At 38.6% G+C, this 21,936-nt stretch overlaps 1 protein-coding gene across 3 annotated transcripts in view; it reads right to left on the bottom strand.

The window, feature by feature from the left end:
• SEPTIN11 (septin 11) overlaps nt 1-17,033 on the bottom strand; it is a 118,215-nt gene extending 101,182 nt beyond the window's left edge. For all 3 annotated transcript variants that reach the window (XM_073017424.1, XM_073017423.1, XM_073017422.1), the window contains exons 1-2: nt 16,987-17,033; nt 394-484 (exon numbers count right to left, since the gene is read on the bottom strand). In XM_073017424.1, the coding sequence (XP_072873525.1) occupies nt 394-484; nt 16,987-17,018 (123 nt within the window). In that variant the 5' untranslated portion in view covers nt 17,019-17,033. The remainder of the gene's footprint in view (nt 1-393; nt 485-16,986) is intronic.
• Nucleotides 17,034-21,936: the final 4,903 nt, after the last annotated feature.

Here is a 21,936-nt window from a genome sequence, read left to right as displayed (position 1 = left end):
TGATTATCTCTTCTTTTCTTTGTTAAAAAATGCATTCAAAAATAATTCTAGAAAATTACTAGGCAATGTTAAATTTACCAATAATTCTCTGACTCTTCTTTGCCCGCACCACTTTTTATCTCTTTGAAAATCAAGACAAGATTTGCCCCTCTTCAATCTTTTGACATTTCTTATTTTTCTCTGGCTTCTGGAAAGTGAGTAATTACCTTTATGATCACTTACGAAATTTCTTTCATGGATAATTCATTTAGGCCTGGAAACTCATTTAAAGCAATTGATTGCTTGTTTGCCATGCTGGATGTTAGTAGCCTTTAAGTCATGCTTATTCTACCTTTTTTCATTAAAACAGTCTCTTTGAGAGAGGAGACAAATAAATTAAAACTTGAGTTTTACCTTTTCTTTGTCATCATCTGATAGCATTATGTCATCAGCACCAAGCAGTAGCTTCCATCCTTTCTTGTTCACCCTCCTGTGGCAAATATTACTTGAAAAACAAAAAATAAATTTTAAAAAATGTCTTGGTATTCTTTTTAAAGGCAAAAATTATCTAAGCCTGCAGGGTCATTTCCATTCTTATAGGCTGTGCTACTCCTTAAAGCACACTCTTTTAAAAATCTGATTGCAATAAGTACGTCCTGTGTAGTGACATGCTCCTTAAAGTAAGATTGGCCTGCTGGCCACTCTGTTTGGCAGCCAGCCCTGGAGCTGGGTCAGTTCCCTCTGGCTTTGGCATTGCTCCTTCTCAGATAATTCCTTTCTCCCTGTGGCCAGTCATTGTGGTGACAGTTATTATTCTTTTTCATGAGCCTAGAAAATTTATGTGGTGGAAGTCTCTCTGAATACCAGATACTGCCACTGAATTAGAAAAGAATCATATGCACTTGTATATTCTGCCAGCCATGTCACTTACACCTCACCTTTTGTCTCATCCTATTTGCTATCTACCATTCTACCATTGTCCATTTCTACCCGCTGAATAACTCTCTGATGCAGGGGTTACTCTGCACCTTCATCTGCCTTACTGTAGACTTGTTCCTTTTGAATGAGGTAAAACTTCCTTGACTTACAATATTTCGGTCATAATTTCCTTGCCACCGCATGTACCGATACCTATTGGATTATGTTCATTTTGTTAATTTTCCCAAGTTGAATTTGCTTTGCCACTAATTCTCTTTCCAGGCTGAGATTTCAAAAGTCATCAGCATTATATTTCACCTTACTTCTGTCTGTGTTTTATTTAGTCCCATCTGAATCGGCAGAAGTGGCTGTAGGTTGGTTGGTATCATGAATTTTGGCAGATTATACTTCATGCATCATCATTCCACACTTTAGGAAGATAATGAACCAGCCATCGCAAGGCTGCCTTCCTACTCATCAGCAGAGAAAGCATGGGCTTGGGAGTCAGGACACTTGCATTCATGTTCCTACACTGCCAAACATCATGAGCTACAAAAAATTTTTAAGTTGATGTATTTGGGTATAGGCTAAGCTGCTATAATGGCAATATTCCAAGAGTCATTGGTTAAAGAAAAATAGATGGGTTTTTGTTTTGTTTTTGAGACAGTCTTGCTCTATCACCCAGGCTGGAGTGCAGTGGCACGATCTCAGCTCACTGTAAACTCTACCTCCTGGATTCAAGTGATTCTCCTGCCCCAGGCTCCCAAATAGCTGGGACTACAGGTGCAAACCACCACACCCAGCTAATTTTTGTGTATTTTTAGTAGAGACGGGATTTCACCATGTTGGCCACACTGGTCTCGAACTCCTGACCTCAGGTGATCCACCTGCCTCGTCCTTCCAAAGTGCTGGGATTACAGACATGAGCCACTGCACCCAGCCTAGATGTTTATTTCTGATTGTTACCTCATCTACTCTGATCAAAACAATCTCACCAGCACCATATCCACATTCTAGGCCATGGAAAGGGTGAAGAAAAGAAAGTAGAACATATTAGTTTCCATTTAAGGAAGTGACATGGAAATAACATAAGTCCCTTGTGTTCACATTCCACTGGCAAAAACTCAGTCCCAGGAATGTACTTAGCTGCAGGGGAGGCTAGGATATGTCCTTCAAAAACTCAAGGGGGGTGTCCTACTTGTAAAGGGAAGAAATGAAAAATGGACACTAGGAGGAAATCAGCAGTCTCAGAGGTAATATACTTACACAGTTTTTTAAAAAACATAAAATGATGCAGAATGAAGTTTCCACTCTATTCACCATCTATCCAGTCCTCATGCCTCCCAACAAGAAGTAAATAGTTTATTATTATCTCATGTATCTTTCCAGAGTTTTTCTAAGCAACTTGTAGCAGATGTAAATATGTATCCTTATTTCCTACCTTACCCCATATTGCACATGAAACAAAAAATATACTATGTATAACATTGTGTACCTTTTTTTTACTTAATATATTTTGTAGTTCCATTTATATAGATACATAGTTATCTTCTTCATTCTTTTCTACAGCTGCCTACTGTTTCTAAGGCTGTATCGTTGATAAAGTCTCATGGATAAACTCAAGGTTCTTCCAATCTTTTATCATGATAAACCATGCTGCAATAATAACCTTGTGCTAGTCATTTTGAACATATGAAAGTATATCTGCAAGATCCATTTCCAGAAATGGGATTAGCCGGTCATATGATATTAAGCCAACCTTTTGATCCCTTTGAGCTCCATTTTTTTAACTAATAAATGAAGCTCATATTTATCTCATAGGATCATTATTATAACAAAATAACCATATAAACAATCATTGTACAACAATATCAAAAACAAAATAGAGATAAGTTGATCAAAATATGTGTAAGATCTGTACTCTAAAAACCCATAAAACTCTGTTGAGAGAAATTAAAGAAATAAGTAATGGAGAAATATACCATGATCATGGATTGAAAGACTCAATATTGTTAAGATGTAATCCTCCCCAAATTGATCTACAGATTCAATATAATCCCAATTGAAATCCAAGCAAGCTTTTTTAAAAATAGAAATTAACAATCTGATTGCAAAATATATGTGAAAACACAAAAGACCTATGCTAGCTAGCCAAAACAATTTTGAAAAAGAACAAAGTTGGATAACTTCCACTGTACAATTTCAATACTTAACTAAAAAGCTACAATAATCAAGACATGGAATCGGCAACATACAATCATATAGTCCAATGGAAGAGCATATGGAAAGTCTACATATAGACACATATGGTCAATTGATTGTCGCCACAAGTGCCAAGATAATTTTGTGGGAAAGGATAGTCTTTTCAACTAATCATGGTGGGACTATTGGATATCCATATAGAAGAAAATAACCTCAAATCTTATTTCACCCACACAAGATTGAATCCAATGGATCATAAACCTAAATATAAACAGTAAAGCTTTGTTTAGAAGAAAACAAAGAAAAATTCTTCATGACTGTGGGTTAGGCAACAGTTTTTTAGAGGAGACACAGAAAGCACTAACCAACTGGATATTATCAAAATTCAAATTTTTGCTCCTCAAAATACACCATTAAGAAACTAAAAAGGTAAGCCACAGACTGGGGGAAAATACCTGCACTATTTGCAAAAAATAGTAATAATGGACAAAGTATGTGAACATCCACATAATAAAAGAAGATCTATGTTTGGCCACATACACGTGAAATGGTGGTCAACATCATTAGTCATCAGAGAAATGCAAATTAAAGTACAATTGTATGCCTTCTAGTAGAATGGTGAAAATTGGAAAGACTGATGATTCCAGTTGTTTGGGAAGATGTGCAGTACTGGAACTCTGATGCCTTGTTGCTGTCTTTGTTTAGTGTTTCTATAACAGAATACCTGAGGCTAGGTATTTTACTTTAAAAAAGAGGTTTATTGGGCTTATGATTGTGGTGGCTAGAAGAGTCAAGATTGGGCAGCTGCATCTGGTGAAGGCCTCATGTTGCTTCAACTCATGACAGAAAGCAGAAAGAGAGGGTGTGTGCAAAGATTACATCGTGAGAGAGGATACAAGAGAGAGAAACCAAGGAAGCCAAACTCATTTTTAACAACTTATTGTCATGGGAACGAATCCATTCTCTCAGAGCAAGAACTCCCTCACATCTGTAGAGGGCATTAATCTATTCTTGAGGGATCCATCTGCCTCACCCAAATACCTTCCACTAGCCTACCTCCCAACACCACCACACTGGGGATAAAATTTCAACATGTGTTTTGGTAGGGACAGACCACATCCAAACCATTGCAGTTAGTGAAAATGCAAAATGTACAAGCACTTTGGAAAACAGATTGACAGTTTCTTATACAGCTAAACATGTATTTACCATATGACTCTACATTTACACTAAAAAATAGTTACACAACAGAAATATTGAGTCCACAAAAAAGTATTCGTAGCAGCTTTATGCATAGTAGCCAAAAACTGAAACAACCCAAGAGTTCAACAACAGGTTAACTGATAAACAAATTGTGGTGCCTATATTTACATAATAGAACACTACTTTGCTATAAAATAAACCATGGATACATGCAAAATGTAGATACATCTCAAATACATTTTTCTGAGTGAAAGAAGTCAAGGCCAGGCGCGGTGGCTCAAGCCTGTAATCCCAACACTTTGGGAGGCCGAGACGGGCGGATCACGAGGTCAGGAAATCGAGACCATCCTGGCTAACACGGTGAAACCCCGTCTCTACTAAAAAAAATACAAAAAACTAGCCGGGCGAGGTGGCGGGTGCCTGTAGTCCCAGCTACTCGAGAAGCTGAGGCAGGAGAATGGCATAAACCCGGGAGGCGGAGCTTGCAGTGAGCTGAGATCCAGCCACTGTACTCCAGCCTGGGCGACAGAGCGAGACTCCGTCTCAAAAAAAAAAAAAAAAAAAAAAAAAAAAAAAAAAAAAAAAAGAAAGAAAGAAAGAAGTCAGACCCCAAAATTACAAATTCAACATATATGAAATTCGAAAAACGCAAAACTATAGTTACAGAAAGCAAAACAGTGGTGGCTTGGGGTATCAGGTAAGGAGGATGAACTTGAAAAGAGCACAAGATGGACTTTTGGAGTGATAAAAATGTTCTGTATCATGGTTATAGTGATGATTAGATGAGTGAATTTGTCAAAATTCATTTGTCTGTACACTTAAAATGGGTATGTATTGTTGTATACAAGTTATACATCAATAAAAAAAAATCTTAAATTGCTGTACCAGTATTGTTTTTGTGATATCAAAACCTGTAAGAGTGAACCTCTTTCTCTAGAAGTTATCACATGTCATCAAACTTTTGCTTAGATTTGTTGAATGCTTATTCTGTGTCAGGCGCCATGCAAAGTATTTTGTATGCATCCTTCATTTAATCATCAAAGCAATCCTCTGGTATTTCTCTATTTTATGATGAGGATACTGAAGCATAGAGACAATAAGAATATTATCCACTTTGGGAGGTCAAGGCAGGAGGATGGCTTGAGGCCAGGTGTTTGAGACCAGCCTGGGCAACATAGCAAGGACCCATTTCTACAAAAAACAAAACAAAATCCTCCACATTATCCAATATCGAATTAGCACTGTGAAATTAGTAAGTGGTAGAGCTAGGATTCAAGCCTGAGTTTGTTACCCTACACCACCCACATCTCTCATCAACAAGCTATGTTGCCTCCTTAGTACTCATAACTTTCTTAATATAGCTCTTGGAGTTTCACTCACAAAGGCTAAGAGAATCACCTCCATTGTTAAAACACTACAAATCATAAGGTCTAGCATTTGAAGGAGAATCATTAGTTGTGAAGAGACAGCCAACCAAGGACACCCAACTTGTTTCTTTTTTTTTTTTGAGACGGAGTCTTGCTCTGTCTCCCAGGCTGGAGTACAGTGACACGATCTCGGCTCACTGCCAGCTCTGCCTCCCAGGTTCACGCCATTCTCCTGCCTCAGCCTCCCGAGTAGCTGGGACTACAGGGGTCCGCCACCACGCTCGGCTAATTTTTTGTATTTTTAGTAGAGACGGGGTTTCACCGTGTTAGCCAGGATGGTCTCCATCTCCTGACCTCGTGATCCACCCGCCTGGGCCTCCCAAAGTGCTGGGATTACAGGTGTGAGCCACTGCGCCTGGCCCCAACTTGGTTCTTACTGAATATATGTTTAGCATAATCTGGTACATAGGAGGCACTATTATTGTTGTTATTATATTATTTTACATACCCCTTGGGATTCTCTTCTGTCTGCTGCCACTACTATATTGGCACCTAGGATCTGCTGTCCCCTTTAATACCCTGGCCCCAGTCCATACAAAGACTCTTCCTTATTTTCCCCTTAGTAAAACTGAAATTGCTGGAACTTAAAAAAAAAAAAAAAAAAAAAAAAAAAAAAAAAAAACCACCTTAATTGCTAGTGGAGTATAAAAGGCAAACAAGAAAATGCATAATTAGGATAAAAGCCATCTGGCTTACAAAATATGTTTCTGAACTTAGCATTTATTCATTAAACCTTTACCAATAGTGTATACTATGAAAAAAAAAAAACAAAGTGTAAGACAACGTGTATGCTACACTACCATTCCTATAACAAGGGAAGAGAATGCATCTAAATGAACATGCATCTTCAGAAGGATGCACTAGAGATCGGGAATAGTGTTTGCCTTTGTGAAAGAGCACATGGGGCAGGTGTGAGTCAAGGTGATGAACATTGTGAGTGACTCAACCACATGCATTCTACATAAATGCATTTGAAAAATGGACTTTTTAGCCAGGGATGATGCTCATTGTTACAGGTATGATTCCTTTCCCCTGACAGTGATTTGTTAAAGAAGAGATGTGTGACCCAATTCTGTCCAGTGAATGAGAGGAGAGCAGAGGAGAGGTTTGCTGGAGGCTTCTAGAATTTGCTTTCTCACTCTAAGGAGAAATTCACAGAAAGTCAGTTTTTTTCTGTCCTGTTGGACACAAATAAGGGAGGATGAAACCCAACTGTTTCCGTTTGACAACTATGAAATAAGTTAGCCTTAGGCTGAAGGCCAGGCAATAGAGAGCAGAGTAGAAAAACAGAAAGAATCTGTGTCCTTGATAATACTGTGAAGCTGCTAAATTAACTTTGAACTCCGTCTCCCATCTCTGGTAAGAGAATGAATACATTTCCCTACCAATCAGGTGTCAGGTTTCTATTACTTGTGGCTGAAAACAATTAGTGCAGACGGACACTTACTTACCTTCTTTTATGTTTCTGCATCTTCCTTTTTAAATTATGTGCATGTATATCTATTTTTAAAAGATTTTAAGAGTTTACATGGGCCGGATGCGGTGGCTCATGCCTGTAATCCCAGCACTTTGGGAGGCTGAGGCCGGCAGATCACCTGAGGTCAGGAGATCGAGACCATCCTGGCCAACATGGTGAAACCCCATCTCTACTAAAATACAAAAAATTAGCTGGATGTGGTGGCGCACGCCTGTAGTCCCAGCTACTCAGGAGGTTGAGGTAGGGGAATCGCTTGACCCCGGGAGGTGGAGGTTGCACTGAGCCGAGATCACACCACTGCACTCCCACCTGGCTACAGAGCAAGACTCCATCTCAAAAAAAAAAAAAAAAAAAAATTTTTTTACATGTTCCAGACATTGGGAAAATCTGCTTTAATCTGTAGGGATTTTTCTCAAAATGTGCTTTCTTAAGAAACTTGCTTCTTCCTCATCAGTGATCTCAACCATCCAAACTCCTCCAGGAAGATGTAGATTTACTCTTTAGAATGAATATGGGTTGAACTATATGAAATTGACATTTTTTGTACCAAATATTAGTACCAATACTAATTTCACAGTATAAATCACTAATCCTAGTGTTCAGGTAGAAGCAATTCACATGTTACAACCACGGGCATCAGTCCTCCCTGCCAATGCTCTTGGCCATTGAACTTTTCCCTTGGTCTTTCCCCAGTTGCTGTTTATTTTAATCCTTTTACCCCTAGATCACAGAGAATTGATGGAGAAAGACAAGAACCCTGCAGCTCAGATGACTATACATTCATGCTGTCTAACCCTGTTTTTGTTTTCTCTATTACTTGTCATTTCCTCTAGCAGCTATTTCATGCTTCCTGCTTCCAGAGAAAACCAAATCTTCCCACCAGGGCTATCCTTATGCCCCCTCATATACAAATTGCACCTCTGTCTATAACTCCCAGCATCCCTTCTCTTTCCCAAAGATGCTGTCCCAGACCCTGCACTCTCAATTGTCTGATGTTGGAGCAGCAGATAAAGCAAATAAAAAACACTAATACATCATAATCTAGAGTATTAGTTAGTTATCGCTGCATAACAAATTACCCCCAAAATGTAGTGGCTTAAAACAGTCACCAGTGATTATCTCAGTTTCTGGGGGTCAGGAAATGAGAAGTGGCTTACCTAGGTGGTTCTGGCTCAGGGTTTATGGCATGGCAGTCATGATGCTGGCTAGGGCTGCAGTCATTTGAAAGTGTGGAAGGGCCTAAAGATCTGCTTCCAAGATGGCTCACTCATATGCATGGCAAGTTAGCACTGGATATTGGTGAGAGGACCCAGTTCTTCACCACGTAGTTTTCACCATAAGACTAAGTGAGTGCCCTTATGACATGGCAGCTGACTTTCCCAAAACAAGTAATCCAAGACAGAGCAAAGAGCAAGGTGGAAACCACAAGGTCTCTCATGACCTCACCCTAGAAAATTATACGGTATCATTCCTACAATATCCTATTGGTTGTCATATTAGCTCTATTCAATGCAGGAGATGACTATGGGAAGTGTGAATACCAGAAGGCAAGATCACTAGAAACTGTCATGGAGGCTGAACACCACAGGTAGTTATTATTATCTCCATTTTACAGATGAGAAAACTGATGCTCATTGGGTCTATAACATATGTCAAAGTCACACATCAACAAAAGAGTGGTAGAGACTGATCTGACTCTTAAACTCAAGCACTTGCCACTCTCATCCTGCCTCTGGTGTGGTGGCATACTATCCTGGAATGACTTTGAATTGTTACATCACTGTTAAACCATTGTTTAATTTTTTTTTTGCCTAACCATATTTTACAATTTTTCATTTTTCTTACAAGGCTGTGCATATGGTAGACATTCAGTAAACAGTGATTTCTACCCGATAAGTCAACTTAGAAAAATGGAAGGGTTGGCACCCTTATAAAGGTTTGACATGGCTACTGTTGTCCAATGATATTCTAGTTTCAGTAGGAGCAAATTAATGATAATAATACTTAAGGGACCTGGAAGGATAACTGGACATGAATCAGATTGGCCCTAGCAGAAGGGTTGGGGAGAAAAAAAGAGGCCAAGTTCATCAGTTCTTTTTAGGATTAACCCCACATTGGATCCCAAACTAGATCTGATCACCTTTCTCTCTGATTCTTCTTATCATTATCTTCCTCAATCAGATGAAGTTTCCTAATAGAAAGGGGTTGAATTTTAATGTATTATCAATTCATTCTCTGGTCCTATGTAACAACAGGGTTCATACTGGTATCTAGATTTAAATATTATTTCTTTCAATTTGTTGATGTTTAGGTAAATTTTATATATATATGTGTATATATTTATAGGTACATTGTTTATTTATAAAAATCTTAGAATCTTTAATAAGCCAAACTCTCATAGAAAAACACATTAACATACTGGTGTATTTTCTTCTAAAACACTGAATATTTTTATATAATTAAAAGATGATGCTAAAAATAGTACTTTATCCTTTTTTACAATGTAACATTTTTACATTTTACATTATTAAAAATCCTTCAAGAACGTTACTTGATTCGTTGATTATTTCTGATTACATATTACTAAGACCTCTTTGCAAAGAATTTGGACAATTTCTGAGAAACATAATGAGAAAAATAAAAATCACTCATAAACTCACCATTCAGATAGCAACTACCAATATTTTTATATATTCACTTCTAGATTTTTTGTATGCATACTTACATATATAGAAATGTATTTCTAAAAACAAAGTGTTAGGTTGTTTTATAATCACCTTTTTACTTAAAAGTATATCAGAACATCTTTTCATATTAATGCATACAAGCTTTCATTACATTTTTAATGACTGCTACTACCCATAATATCTAGATTATTTCTATATTTTATTTTTATAAATAACTCTGTGGCCAGTGACCTAGCACATATATCTTTCACTGCTTGTTTATTTCCTTAGAATAAATTCCTGGAAATGAGACTGGTGGATGTCACAGGAATTTGAGACAAATCTTCATTTTTTGGCTCCTTCCCCGTAAGTTCCCTCAGTACTTTGTAATAATTCCCTCTACATTTACTTTGTAATAATTCCCTCTACATTTCAGAAGTGTTGTAGAAATTCTTTTTATTTGTGTGGATTGCTATGTGTGAAGATTATAAAGTAGAAATATATCCATTTGGGTCTTTGTGTTATTGTTTTGTTTTGAAGTCAAGTGGCAGACATAGACACAGGCTAAAGCCAGTAAAACCAGATAAAGCCAGTAAAGCCAGTAAAACAGATATTCATTACAAGGGTCTGGGGAGCTTACACAGGAAGGGTTGAACCATCAGGCCACAGATAGAAGAACATCCCTTCAGCAGGAGTCAGCTTCACTTCCCAGCTTTCTGACACTCTGTGGCAAAGTCTGGTTGGCCTGGTTTGGATTGTGTGCCCACCTTTTGGCTCGTGAGTATGTGTGTGCATATGTACACATACACGTTGACTGATCCCACCAAACTCCCAAGGCACAAACACAGTTAATTTCCAAAAGGGGTAAGAGTCTTAGCTCAGGCTGCTATAACAAAATACCATAAACTGGTGGCTTACAGACAACGAAAATTTATTTCTCACAGTTCCAGAGGCTGGAAGTTTGAGATCAAGGTACCACTATGGTTGGGCTCTGGTAAGGGTTCTCTTCTACGCAGTAGACTGCCAACTTCTCCACGTACATTCCCATGGCAGAAAGAAAGAGAGCCAGCTCTCTGGAGTCTTATAAGGACTCCATCCTCATGACCTAACCATGCTCCAAAGGCCCCACCTCCAAATACCATCACATTGAAATTAGCATTTAAAAATATGAATTTGGGAGGGGGGTCACAAGCATTCAGTCCATTGCAACAGGCAAAAGCCACTGTGAGTACTACCAGAATGCTATTTGTATTATTAGGTTGGTGCAAAAGTAATTGCGGTTTTACCATTACTTTTGCACCAAACTGATAGAATACGTGTATGAAATAAGGTTATAAATTGTTGTCTGTAATCTTATTTAAATGATGACAGAGAAAATATTTGGTAAATGCTTCAATATTTAAGCATAAGTTGGGCTCAAGTAAGGCTCAGAGGGAAATTATCTTTAACACTAAGTTAAACTCTTCTGTTAAAACAGGGGGCGCACAATCAGCTACCTGCTATATAGCTCCATGGAGCAGATGTAGAGGACAGGACCCCCACCTTGGTGAAAGGCCAGCAGCTGAAATTAAACAGATAGTTCGAATTTCCAGTTGTCAAGGTTCTATGTTAAGGCTACAGTGGATTAAAACCCTGAGCAAGCCGGTCCAGGATGGTAGTTCAGAGAACTCTCCACTTTGATGTTCCACAAAGGATATCCTCCCTGCCATCCATTCGTCTATAACTATGGCCATCTGCCATCCTTAGAACTCCTTCTTTCATTGCCGTGAAAGGGCCAGTATTCATTTCTTCCTTTTCTTCCACTAACTTTCATGCGTTAGGGTCCAGTGGGTAGCAGGAGAGAGCTCTCTAACAAGCCATGTTGCGGGTCAGGTTCTCTAGAAGCAGATGCAAAAATGGAGTTTGGGGTACAAAAACCTGTATTAGGTATCAAATCTGTGAAAGGAAGGGGGATGAAGCAGGACTGGGCAGAGAGAAAACATGAATCATGATGCAGACCCAGTAAAGCTTGAGCCAACCCAGTGGGGAGCTTTTTTATTGCCCATCAGTTGTCCCCCTCTGGCAGAAATGGCCACACCATTGCACCCTGGCTCAGTCACTGGATGTGAGCTACTTCTGAAAGCTGTGACTTGGTGAGGGGTGTTTCTCTACAGTTGAGGCAGACCCTGTAAAAGCTGACAGCTGAGACTGTGCTCACTGTACTCCCAGCAGCCAGGTAGTAAATTCTACTTTAAGGGGATTTATACTGCAGATTTCTGTTTTCCATAAGCCACAGTTCCTTTTTCTATTTTTGCTGTTTCAAATCTTTTTGAAATTTGACTATCTTTTTTTTTTTTTTTTTTTTTTTTTTTTGAGATGGCGTCTCACTGTGTCTCCCAGGCTGGAGTCCAGTGGCGTGATCTCGGCTCACTGCAACCTCTGTCTCCCAGGTTCAAGCGATTGTCCTGCCTCAGCCTCCCAAGTAGTTGGGATTACAAGTGTGTGCCACCACACCCAGCTAATTTTTGTATTTTTAGTAGAAACAGGGTTTCACCATGTTGGCCAGGCTGGTCTCAAACTCCTGACCTCAGGTGATCCAACCTCCTCAGCCTCCCAAAGTGCTGGGATTACAGGTATGAGTCCCTGCACCCAGCCTAAAATTGACTATCATTTTTAATAATTTTTTTGTACTTAAAAATTTTAGACTTACAGAAAAATTTTGAAGATGATATGTACAGTTCCCATATAACCCACACACAATTTCCCCTATTATTAACAAATAAAATTAGTATGGTACACTTATTACAATTAATGAACCAGTATTGATATATTATTATTAACCAATAACTATTCAGATTTCCTTCATTTTTAGCTTAATGGCCTTTTCCCGTTCCAGGATGCCATATACAGGGGAGCCCGTAATGTTTAGTTGTCACGTCTCCTTGGGCTCCTTGAAGAGTACTGGTCAGGTATTTTGTAGAATGTCTCTCAATTTGGATTTGTCTGATATTTCCTCATGATTAGACTAAGTTTATGGGTGTGCGGTAGGAAGATCATAGAGGTAATGTGCCATTGTCATCACATCATATCAAGGGTATATACTATCAACATGACTCATCACTGTGGATGTTAACTTTGATGACCTGGCTCAACTAATGTGTGTCAGGTTTCTCCACTGTAAAATTTTCTCATTTCCATACAGTGCTCTCTGGAAAGAAGTCACAATGAGTAGCCCACACTAAATGAATGGGAATTATGCTCTACCTTTTTGAGAGTGGATCATATATAAAAATTATTTGGTATTCTCCTGCAACATGGGAGATTTGTTAACAATTTCTTAGCAATTGTTCAATCATTTACTTATATCAGTATAGACTCTTGGATATTTATTTTCTGCTTTGGGCTATGATCCAATACCACTTCATTTATTTTGTTGCTCAAATTGTTCCACCTTTGGCCCCTGGGAGCTTTTTCAGTTGGCTCTGTTGTCCCTTTGACATACCCCCATCACTGTGGGTTTGCTTGTTTACTTGTTTTGAGCGCTTCCTTACTTTCTAACACTGCAAAATGCTCCAGGTTTATTCTGTACATCCCCTGTCCCAGGCCTAGAGTCTGACATTTCTCTAAGGGTCTCTGGTTACTTTTATTGGAGATTGGTTAGAAACCAAGATCTAGACACTAAGTGTGCTCATTGCGACAGGGATGTGGTTGCTTCTAGGCCTTCTCAGCTGTCAGAGGAAGAAAATATATGTGTATACTAACCTGTGTATATGCATTTATCTATAAATATTTCCATGTACACCAACCTTTCATATCTGTGGGTTCCACATGTGTTGATTCAACCAACCACAGATCAAAAATATTCAGAAAGAAGTTGGGTGCAGTGACTCATGCCTGTCATCCCAGCACTTTGGGAGGCAGAGGCAGGAGGATCCCTTGAGCCCAGGAGCTCAAGACCAGCCTGGGCAACACGGCATGACCTCATCTCTACAAATACTTTTTTTTTTTTTTAATTAGCTGGGCACCGTGGCACATGTCTGTTGTTCCAGCTACTAGGGAGGTTGAGGTGAGGGGACTGCTGGAGCCCAGGTAGCTGAGGCTGCAGTGAGCCATAATCACAGCACTGCATTCCAGCCTGGGCAACAGAGTGAGACCCTATCTCAAAACAAAAAAACAAAAAAACAGAAAAAAAGAAAAAGAAAATGTTCAGGAAAAAAAAAAAAAAAGAATGGTGTGTCTGTGCTGAACATGTACATTTTTCTTGTCATTATTCTCTAAACAATACAATATGACAACTATTTACATAGCATTTACATTGTATTATGTATTATAAGTAATCTTGGGATATTTAAAGTATACAGAAGGATGTGCATGGGTTATATGCAAATACTATGGCATTTTATATCAGGGACTTGAGCATCTGTGAATTTTCATATCCTTGGGGTGGGGCAGGGGGTTCAGGAACCAATCCCCTCTGGATATCAAGGGATGGCTCTATCACCATTTGTATCTATGAGTTCATACTGATGTCCCCAACTCAAATCCATTACCACATAGATCATTCTAGCCTTCTTCTTATCTGTAACCTCTGAGTCCAATAGTGAGAAACCTGCCTCTCACCATCCACCATCCATTTTCTTAATTCTTCAATTTTAGTATGTATGTATAGTAGTTTCAGAATTATTAGCATATACCCAATGAGAAACAACTTTATCAATTAGGGCACAGTATCTATATGCTTTTCATTGTACACAGGTTTTTTTGCCTTTAATGTATAGACTCCATTCATTTCCAAAGTTACTTAGGTCAGCACCCTTTCCTCCCATCCTCTTCAGTGAGGCTATTTCATACATTTGTAATATGGTAGATTCTTTTATCATAGTCTGTATTCCATCCTGTGATCCCCAACTCCCTACTTTATTTTTTAATTTACATACATTAAAGTTCACACTCTGTGCTGTAAAGTTCTATGGGTTTTGACAAATGCATCATGCCATGATCCATTACTTCCATGATCCATTATGGTATCTACAGAGCAGTTTTATAACCCTAAAATTCCCCCATGTTACTATTCAGTCCTCTCTAAACCCCTTGCAATCACTGATTTCCTTACAGATGCTGATAGAAATGAAATTATACATTATGAAACCTTTAAAACTGGCTTCTTTCACATAGCAATATGCACCACACTTACTTTTTATCCTTCAATATCTAACTTAGGAGAGAAACATTGCTTCATAGAAAATTTTTATAATTTTTTTAAGAGATAGGGCCTTGCTCTATTGTCCAGGCTAGAGTACCTACTGGCATGATCACAGCTCACTCCAACCTCAAACTCCTGGTCTCAAGAGATCCTCCTGCCTCAACCTCCTGAGTAGCTAGGAACACAGGATGTGCTAATTTTTATTTTTATTTTTATTTTTATTTTTTGTAGAGATGAGGTCCCATTATGTTGCCCAGGCTGGTCCCAAACTCCTGGCCTCAAGCAGTCCTTCCACCGTTGCCTCCCCAAGTGCAGCTGGGTAAGGCAAAGTGTTGGAATTACAGACATGAGCCACTGTGCCCAGCCAAGAAATTTTAATTAGCCTGTGATTTTTTTTTTTCAAAACAATACACTAGGTAGGAACATATGCACATTTTAAAGCTTTTGATACATATTGCCATTTTACAGAAAGGCCTCTGCCCTCTTGGCAGCATTGGTTATACTTTTAAAAAATCTTTGCGTGGCCAGGCGCGGTGGCTCAAGCCTGTAATCCCAGCACTTTGGGAGGCCGAGACGGGCGGATCACGAGGTCAGGAAATCGAGACCATCCTGGCTAACACGGTGAAACCCCGTCTCTACTAAAAAAAATACAAAAAACTAGCCGGGCGAGGTGGCGGGCGCCTGTGGTCCCAGCTACTCGGGAGGCTGAGGCAGGAGAATGGCGTAAACCCGGGAGGCGGAGCTTGCAGTGAGCTGAGATCCGGCCACTGCACTCCAGCCTGGGCGACAGAGCAAGACTCCGTCTCAAAAAAAAAAAAAAAAAAAAGGGTAAAAAATCTTTGCGATTTCACAGTAAAAAAATGATAGTTTATAGTTTAAAAAATTTAAATTTATTTGACAATTACTGATTAAGTTTTTTAAATGTTTACTGGCCATTTTTTTTCTTTCTTTGTAAATTTCTTGTTGATATCATTTGTCTATTGTTTCCATAGGGAGTATTTAACTTTTTTCTTGAGCAATAGAAGTTTTTATGCATGAAAAATGTCAACCATAACTATAGATAAATAAAATCATCTTCATGGTTGCAAAATTTCCATCATATGAGGGCATCAAAACTTAGTGAATTATTCCCAGGTTACTGAATGTTAGATTGATTCTAATTTTATTTTTTATTTTTCTTCTTTTTTCTCTTTCCTTCCTCCCTCTCTCCCTTCTTTCCTCTTTTCTTTCTTCTTTCTTCCTTTTCATTCTTCCTTCCTGCTTTTATAAATAACAAATATTTTTACACATGTATGTCTAAATTTTTATTTTTATTTTATTTATTTATTTTTGAGACAGAGCCTGTCACCCAGGCTGGAGTGCAGTGGTGCAATCTCAGCTAATCGCAGCCTCCATCTACTGGGTTCAAGTGAGATCTCCTGCCTCAGCCTCCTGAATAGCTGGGACTATAGGCGCGTGCCACCAGGCCTGGCTAATTTTTGTGTATTTTTATTAGAGACAGGTTTTACCATGTTGGCCAGGCTGGTCTCAAACTCCTGACCTCAAGTGATCCGCCTGCTTGACCTCCAAAAGTGCTGAGATTACAGGCATGAGCCACTGTGCCTGGGTATTCTAATTATTTTTTAAAGAAATGTTCTGAAAGTGATATTACTGAATGAATGAAAATATTTTAACACTCTTGACACATAGAGTTATTTTCCAGAAAGAACCAACAATATTTCTCTCCACCACCAATACATTGGGGTCCCAAGGTCACCACACTTTCGTCAAGAAAAATGATTCCCTTTGCATGTACCTGGCACCACCAAGAGATGTTTTTCTGGTTTGGGAGCAAGCTGAGGGGTTAAGGCTATGTCCATAAACCACAAAATGCTAGAGTGGTCTTTTCTGTTAGCATGTGCAGTTAAGAAGAGATGGTATTGAGATACCTACCGCTGCTTGCTGTAAGATTCATTCTGCTCCATTTCATCATTTTCAAAGATCTTTCAGATGAGCTGTGTGGTTATATATGGAATTTCTTACAAGCCACGAATGCATTTTAAACCCAGTAGTGACATATTAACAAACAACAACATACTTTTAAAATGCATTTGCCTAGGAAAGGTATAGATTAAGAAATGATTAAAAGAATTCAATCCCAGCACTGAAAGAAATACAAAGTATGTAATATTCTTCTTTTAGAATTATCATGTTAGATAATGTCAAATAAATGACCCATTCATGGTTGAACAATTGTAGAATCATTGAGCAGTAGTCTTGTCTCTCTCTCTTTTTTTTTTTTTTTTTTTTTTTTTTTGACGGAATCACACTCTGTCACAGGGCTAGAGTGCAGTGGCTTGATCTTGGCTCACTGCAACCTTAACCTCCCAGGTTCAAGTGATTCTCATGCCTCAGCCTCCTGAGCAACTGGGATTACAGGCATGTGCCACCATGACTGGGTAATTTTTTTTGTAACTCTTAGTAGAAAATGGGTTTTCACCATGTTGGCCAGGCTGTTCTTGAGCTCCAGGCCACAAATGATCCACCTGCCTCAGCCTTCCAAAGTGCTGGGATGACAGGTGTGAGCCACTGTGCCCAGCACAGGTTGTCTCTTATGTTACTAGTACTCTTCTACTTATTTCTTCCATAAATAGTACTCAATTAATGTTTCATATAGAAATAGAATTATGACTTCAGTATGAAACAATAAAAAGGAGAAAGGAGGAACTTAAAAAAAAGAAACATCTTAGCAAATATTTTTCTATACCAAAATTTTAATCACACCTAAAGTTTCCCCACTTACAAAATTTTCTTTGCATCTGATATACTTCAGAACATTATGAAATATGCTTTAGTAGGATGAAAGCATCATTTAATTATAGAAATACAACCTAAACATTACCTAGAACCATGAAATTCTGTTTCATTTGTCAGATATAATAATCATATTTGTTGGGGCCTTATTATAGGACCTAGTAAGTGCTTTATGTTCTCAATTAATCATCACAGCAATTGTCAAATGGGGTTTCCCAAAAACAAAACTTGAGAAAGAAGTTATATACAAGTAGTTTATTTGGGAGGTGATCCCAGGAAGCACAGTGATGTAGTGGGAAAAATGAGACAGGGGAGTGAGAGATTAATTCACAAACACAGGGTGAATTAATGAGCAGATTACTGCTATGTGCCTCAATCCCACTGAGGACCCACCGAAGAACTGTGTGAACTGTGCCTCTGAATTGTCCCATTGAGGGTCAGAAAGTTTCTGTCTCTCACTGGTGGAGGGTTTCACCTGAGGGCATTACATCTTTGGTACTTCTGGGCTGTACAAGTTCTTGTGGCACCTGAAAAAGCCCAGGGACAGTGAAGGAGACTCCAGCAGGCCCAGTGGTGAACAATTGACAGGGCATGGAGCTGTCCCCTGCAGCTGCAGTGGAGCGAGTGGCTATGCAGCAGGACATCAACGGTGTCTGCTCTCCTATCATTAACCCTGTTTTAAAGTTGAATAAACTGGAATTCAGAAAAATTATCTGCTAGAGGTTACAATGAAGTAAATGGCAGAACTGGAGATTCATCTGGCGTGACTACAATCCCGTGCTCATTACAACCATTAAAACATGTTAATATTATAGGTATCCCTGAAGGTTATGGAATGAATCACAGAAATTTGGAGCTGGGAAGTGCATTAGCAATTCTTGAATTTGTTCCCTAGGATAGGAAAATGAAATCCAGAAATGTTACACTAACTTGTAAGGCTGCAATCACAGAGCTAGATGGTTTCACAGCAGGGCATAGAATCAAACCCCCAAACTTCCACACCATGCTCCTTCAACTACAATGCACAGCTCTTTAGGTAAATACATTTAATCCGATAAGAAAATAAAAGATACATATTTATTTTATCATGAATGTAATATTTGTTACATTTGAAAGTTACAGTTACAGAATGGACTCATTTCTTATAAATAGTATCGTAAGCCCTGTGCCTCATGGAATCTCGAAGATTGTTACATATTTGATTATTTCTCTTCTTGCTGCCAAATACTTTCTCCTATGAAGTCTTCCCCTAAATAAAAGTGTTACAGCTGAAATTAAATTAGCAATTAAAAATAAATGAACTAGTTATTGTTATAGTCTCTAGGAAACACTTTGGGTGAATGAAAGTGTTATTCAATTAGCAAACTAAAAATTATCTGCACACTGTTATTCATGTTCACAACTTCCTGAAGGTGTTATGAACAGAGATTCATGTCATTTTTAAATATTAAGAAGGTGACATAAGATGTTTTCTATAGCACAAGAGGCATTCTATAAATACCTATCATAAGACTATAATTGCAGTCTCTTAAAATGAAGAAAAAATCATTATACAGTTTTTACTATGATCTAATGAAGTACAGTAAATAGTCTCATTTGAAATAACACTAAAAACACGCTTTCACTGCTTGCATCTACGAGTGAAAGAAGTCTTTTATTAAAAATATAACTTGTAAATTAATGTTATATGTGGGGATTCTGACTTAGTAAGATCAAAGTCACAACATCCTAAATGATATTATTCCTCACAAGGAAGACCCTATATCCACATACATTGACTAGCTCATTTCTTCATTATTTTTGCAATTGTCTAAAAAAACTCTTTATTTATACTCATTTTACAAATATCTAGGTTATATATGCCACATGAATTACCTTGAGTTTTGTCCCTGTCCAAATCTAAAAGTAGGTTTGTCTTTTCCCTACTCATTACCTTAAACATCAGGTAATAGTATCTTTTATTCCCATCTTCTTGAAATGATGTAATTTTTTTCATAATGGACTATTTCTCATTCCTTTAAAGTCCTGAGTATTTCTGCCATTGTATATGCGAATTTCTAAGAATGTCCTTCTTCCTATCTGGGGATGGAGGGTAAAAAAGGAGGAGGCCAAAGAGAAAGGAAGGTGCAGAAAAAGTATGGAAATAATGAACTCTTTCAAAGGAATCAATGTAATAAAAATATCTATTGAAGGAAATATGTGCCACATTCATATCAGCATTCACACTTACTCAGATAGCAGCAGCTGTTTTTTTCAAGATCCTTGCGAACTTTCTCCTGATGGAGATATATATGCCACATGGCTAAAAGAGAGCCTTCAGACAGATTTGCCCCCAAATAGTTTTGGGTAAAGAGGCCTCATTATCTTTGATAAGGTTACTAAGAAGAGAAAGTGTCTTTTGAAAAGTATGACAAGAAAACATTTGTATGTACGACTCAACTCTAAAAATGTCAATATTTTTATCTCTTACTTGAAGAAATGCCTCAAAGTAGCACAACTGCTACCCTCTATCTATATTCAAGGTCTAGTATTTCTGTTCTGAGTACTTTCCTGTGGTGTCTCAAATGTTTTAGATAATGGCCTACTTTGCAAATGCTAAGTACTTCCCCCATACATTCCCACAATTCTCTAATACCAACTGGATGTCCAGCAGTTCCATTCAATTCTGAAAGTCACTACCCAGAGGTAGTACAGACCCTAGAGGGTAAAGGACTCAATCTCACAAGACTGTCCCCACTTCAGATGCCAGGTGCAGTCCAGGGGTCACCTGCACATCTTCCCAATGGGCTTGGCTACAAATTCAGGGATTCTCACTACTTCCCTCCAGGTTTGATAATTTGTTAGAATGATTCACAGAACTCAGGAAAGCGCTATACCTACAAGTACCATTTTATTATAAAAGATACAGCTTAGAAACAATCAAATGGAAGAGATGCACAGGGCAAGGTCTGTGGGAGAGGAGGTGGCAGGTTTGGTCCCATGGAGTGGGGATGTGCCAAGTCCCCAACCCCTGCTTATATTATCTGTTTACCAACCAGGAAGTTCTTTGAACCTCAGAGTTTTCTTCAAGATTTCATTATGTAGGCATAATTGAGTAAACCACTGACCATTGTTTAAACCATTGATTGATTAAGCCATTGTGACTGGTCTCAATCTCCAGTACTCTTCCCTCCCCAGATATGGAGGGGTGGGACTGAAAGCTCCAGCCCTCTAATTATGTGCCAGGTCTTCCTGACATAACCAGCCCCTCCCTTGAAACTATCTAAAAGTCTATCTTGAATCACCTCCTTAGTGTAACTTCAGGTATGGTTAAAAGGAGCTTAGTATGATAAGAAACTCCTATCACTCCGGAAATTCCAAAGGTTTTAGGAGGGACCAGAGACAAAGATCAAGTATACAGTCACATGTCACTCGTTCTCAAGGTTATACACTAGCAGTATAGTAGTAGTACAGTCACACATTGCTTAACAACAGGGATAATTCTGAGAAATGCATTGTTAGACGATTTTATCATTGTGTGAACATCAGAGTATAGTGTACTTATGCAAACCTAGATGGTATGTATGGCCTACGAAACACTTAGGCCATATGGTATAGCCTGTTGCTCCTCAGCTACAAACCTGTGCAGCATGTGACTATACTGAATACTGTAAGTGACAGTAACACAATGGTAAATATTTGTGTATCTAAACGTATCTAGGCATAGAAAAGGTACAATAAAACACTGTATCAAAGAGGAATGGCACATCTGTATAGGGCACTTACCATAAACGGAGCTTGCAGGACTGGAAGTCGCTCTGAGTGACTCAGTGAGTGAGTGGTGAGTGAATGTGAAGGCCCAAGATATTACTGTATACTGTATACTATAGTAGACTTTATAAATGCTATACACTTAGGCTACACTAAATTTATTTTTAAATTTTTCTTTCTTCAATAATACATTAACCTTACTTATTGTCACTTTTTTTTTTTTTTTTGAGACGGAGTCTTGCTGTGTTGCCCAGGCTGGAGTGCAGTGGCGGGATCTCAGCTCACTGCAAGCTCCGCCTCCCAGGTTTACGCCATTCTCCTGCCTCAGCCTCCCGAGTA

The sequence above is a fragment of the Chlorocebus sabaeus genome, chromosome 7 (assembly GCF_047675955.1).
Source record: "Chlorocebus sabaeus isolate Y175 chromosome 7, mChlSab1.0.hap1, whole genome shotgun sequence".
In the NCBI taxonomy this organism is placed as follows: domain Eukaryota; kingdom Metazoa; phylum Chordata; class Mammalia; order Primates; family Cercopithecidae; genus Chlorocebus; species Chlorocebus sabaeus.
This window is presented reverse-complemented; position numbering and strand designations above follow the sequence as displayed.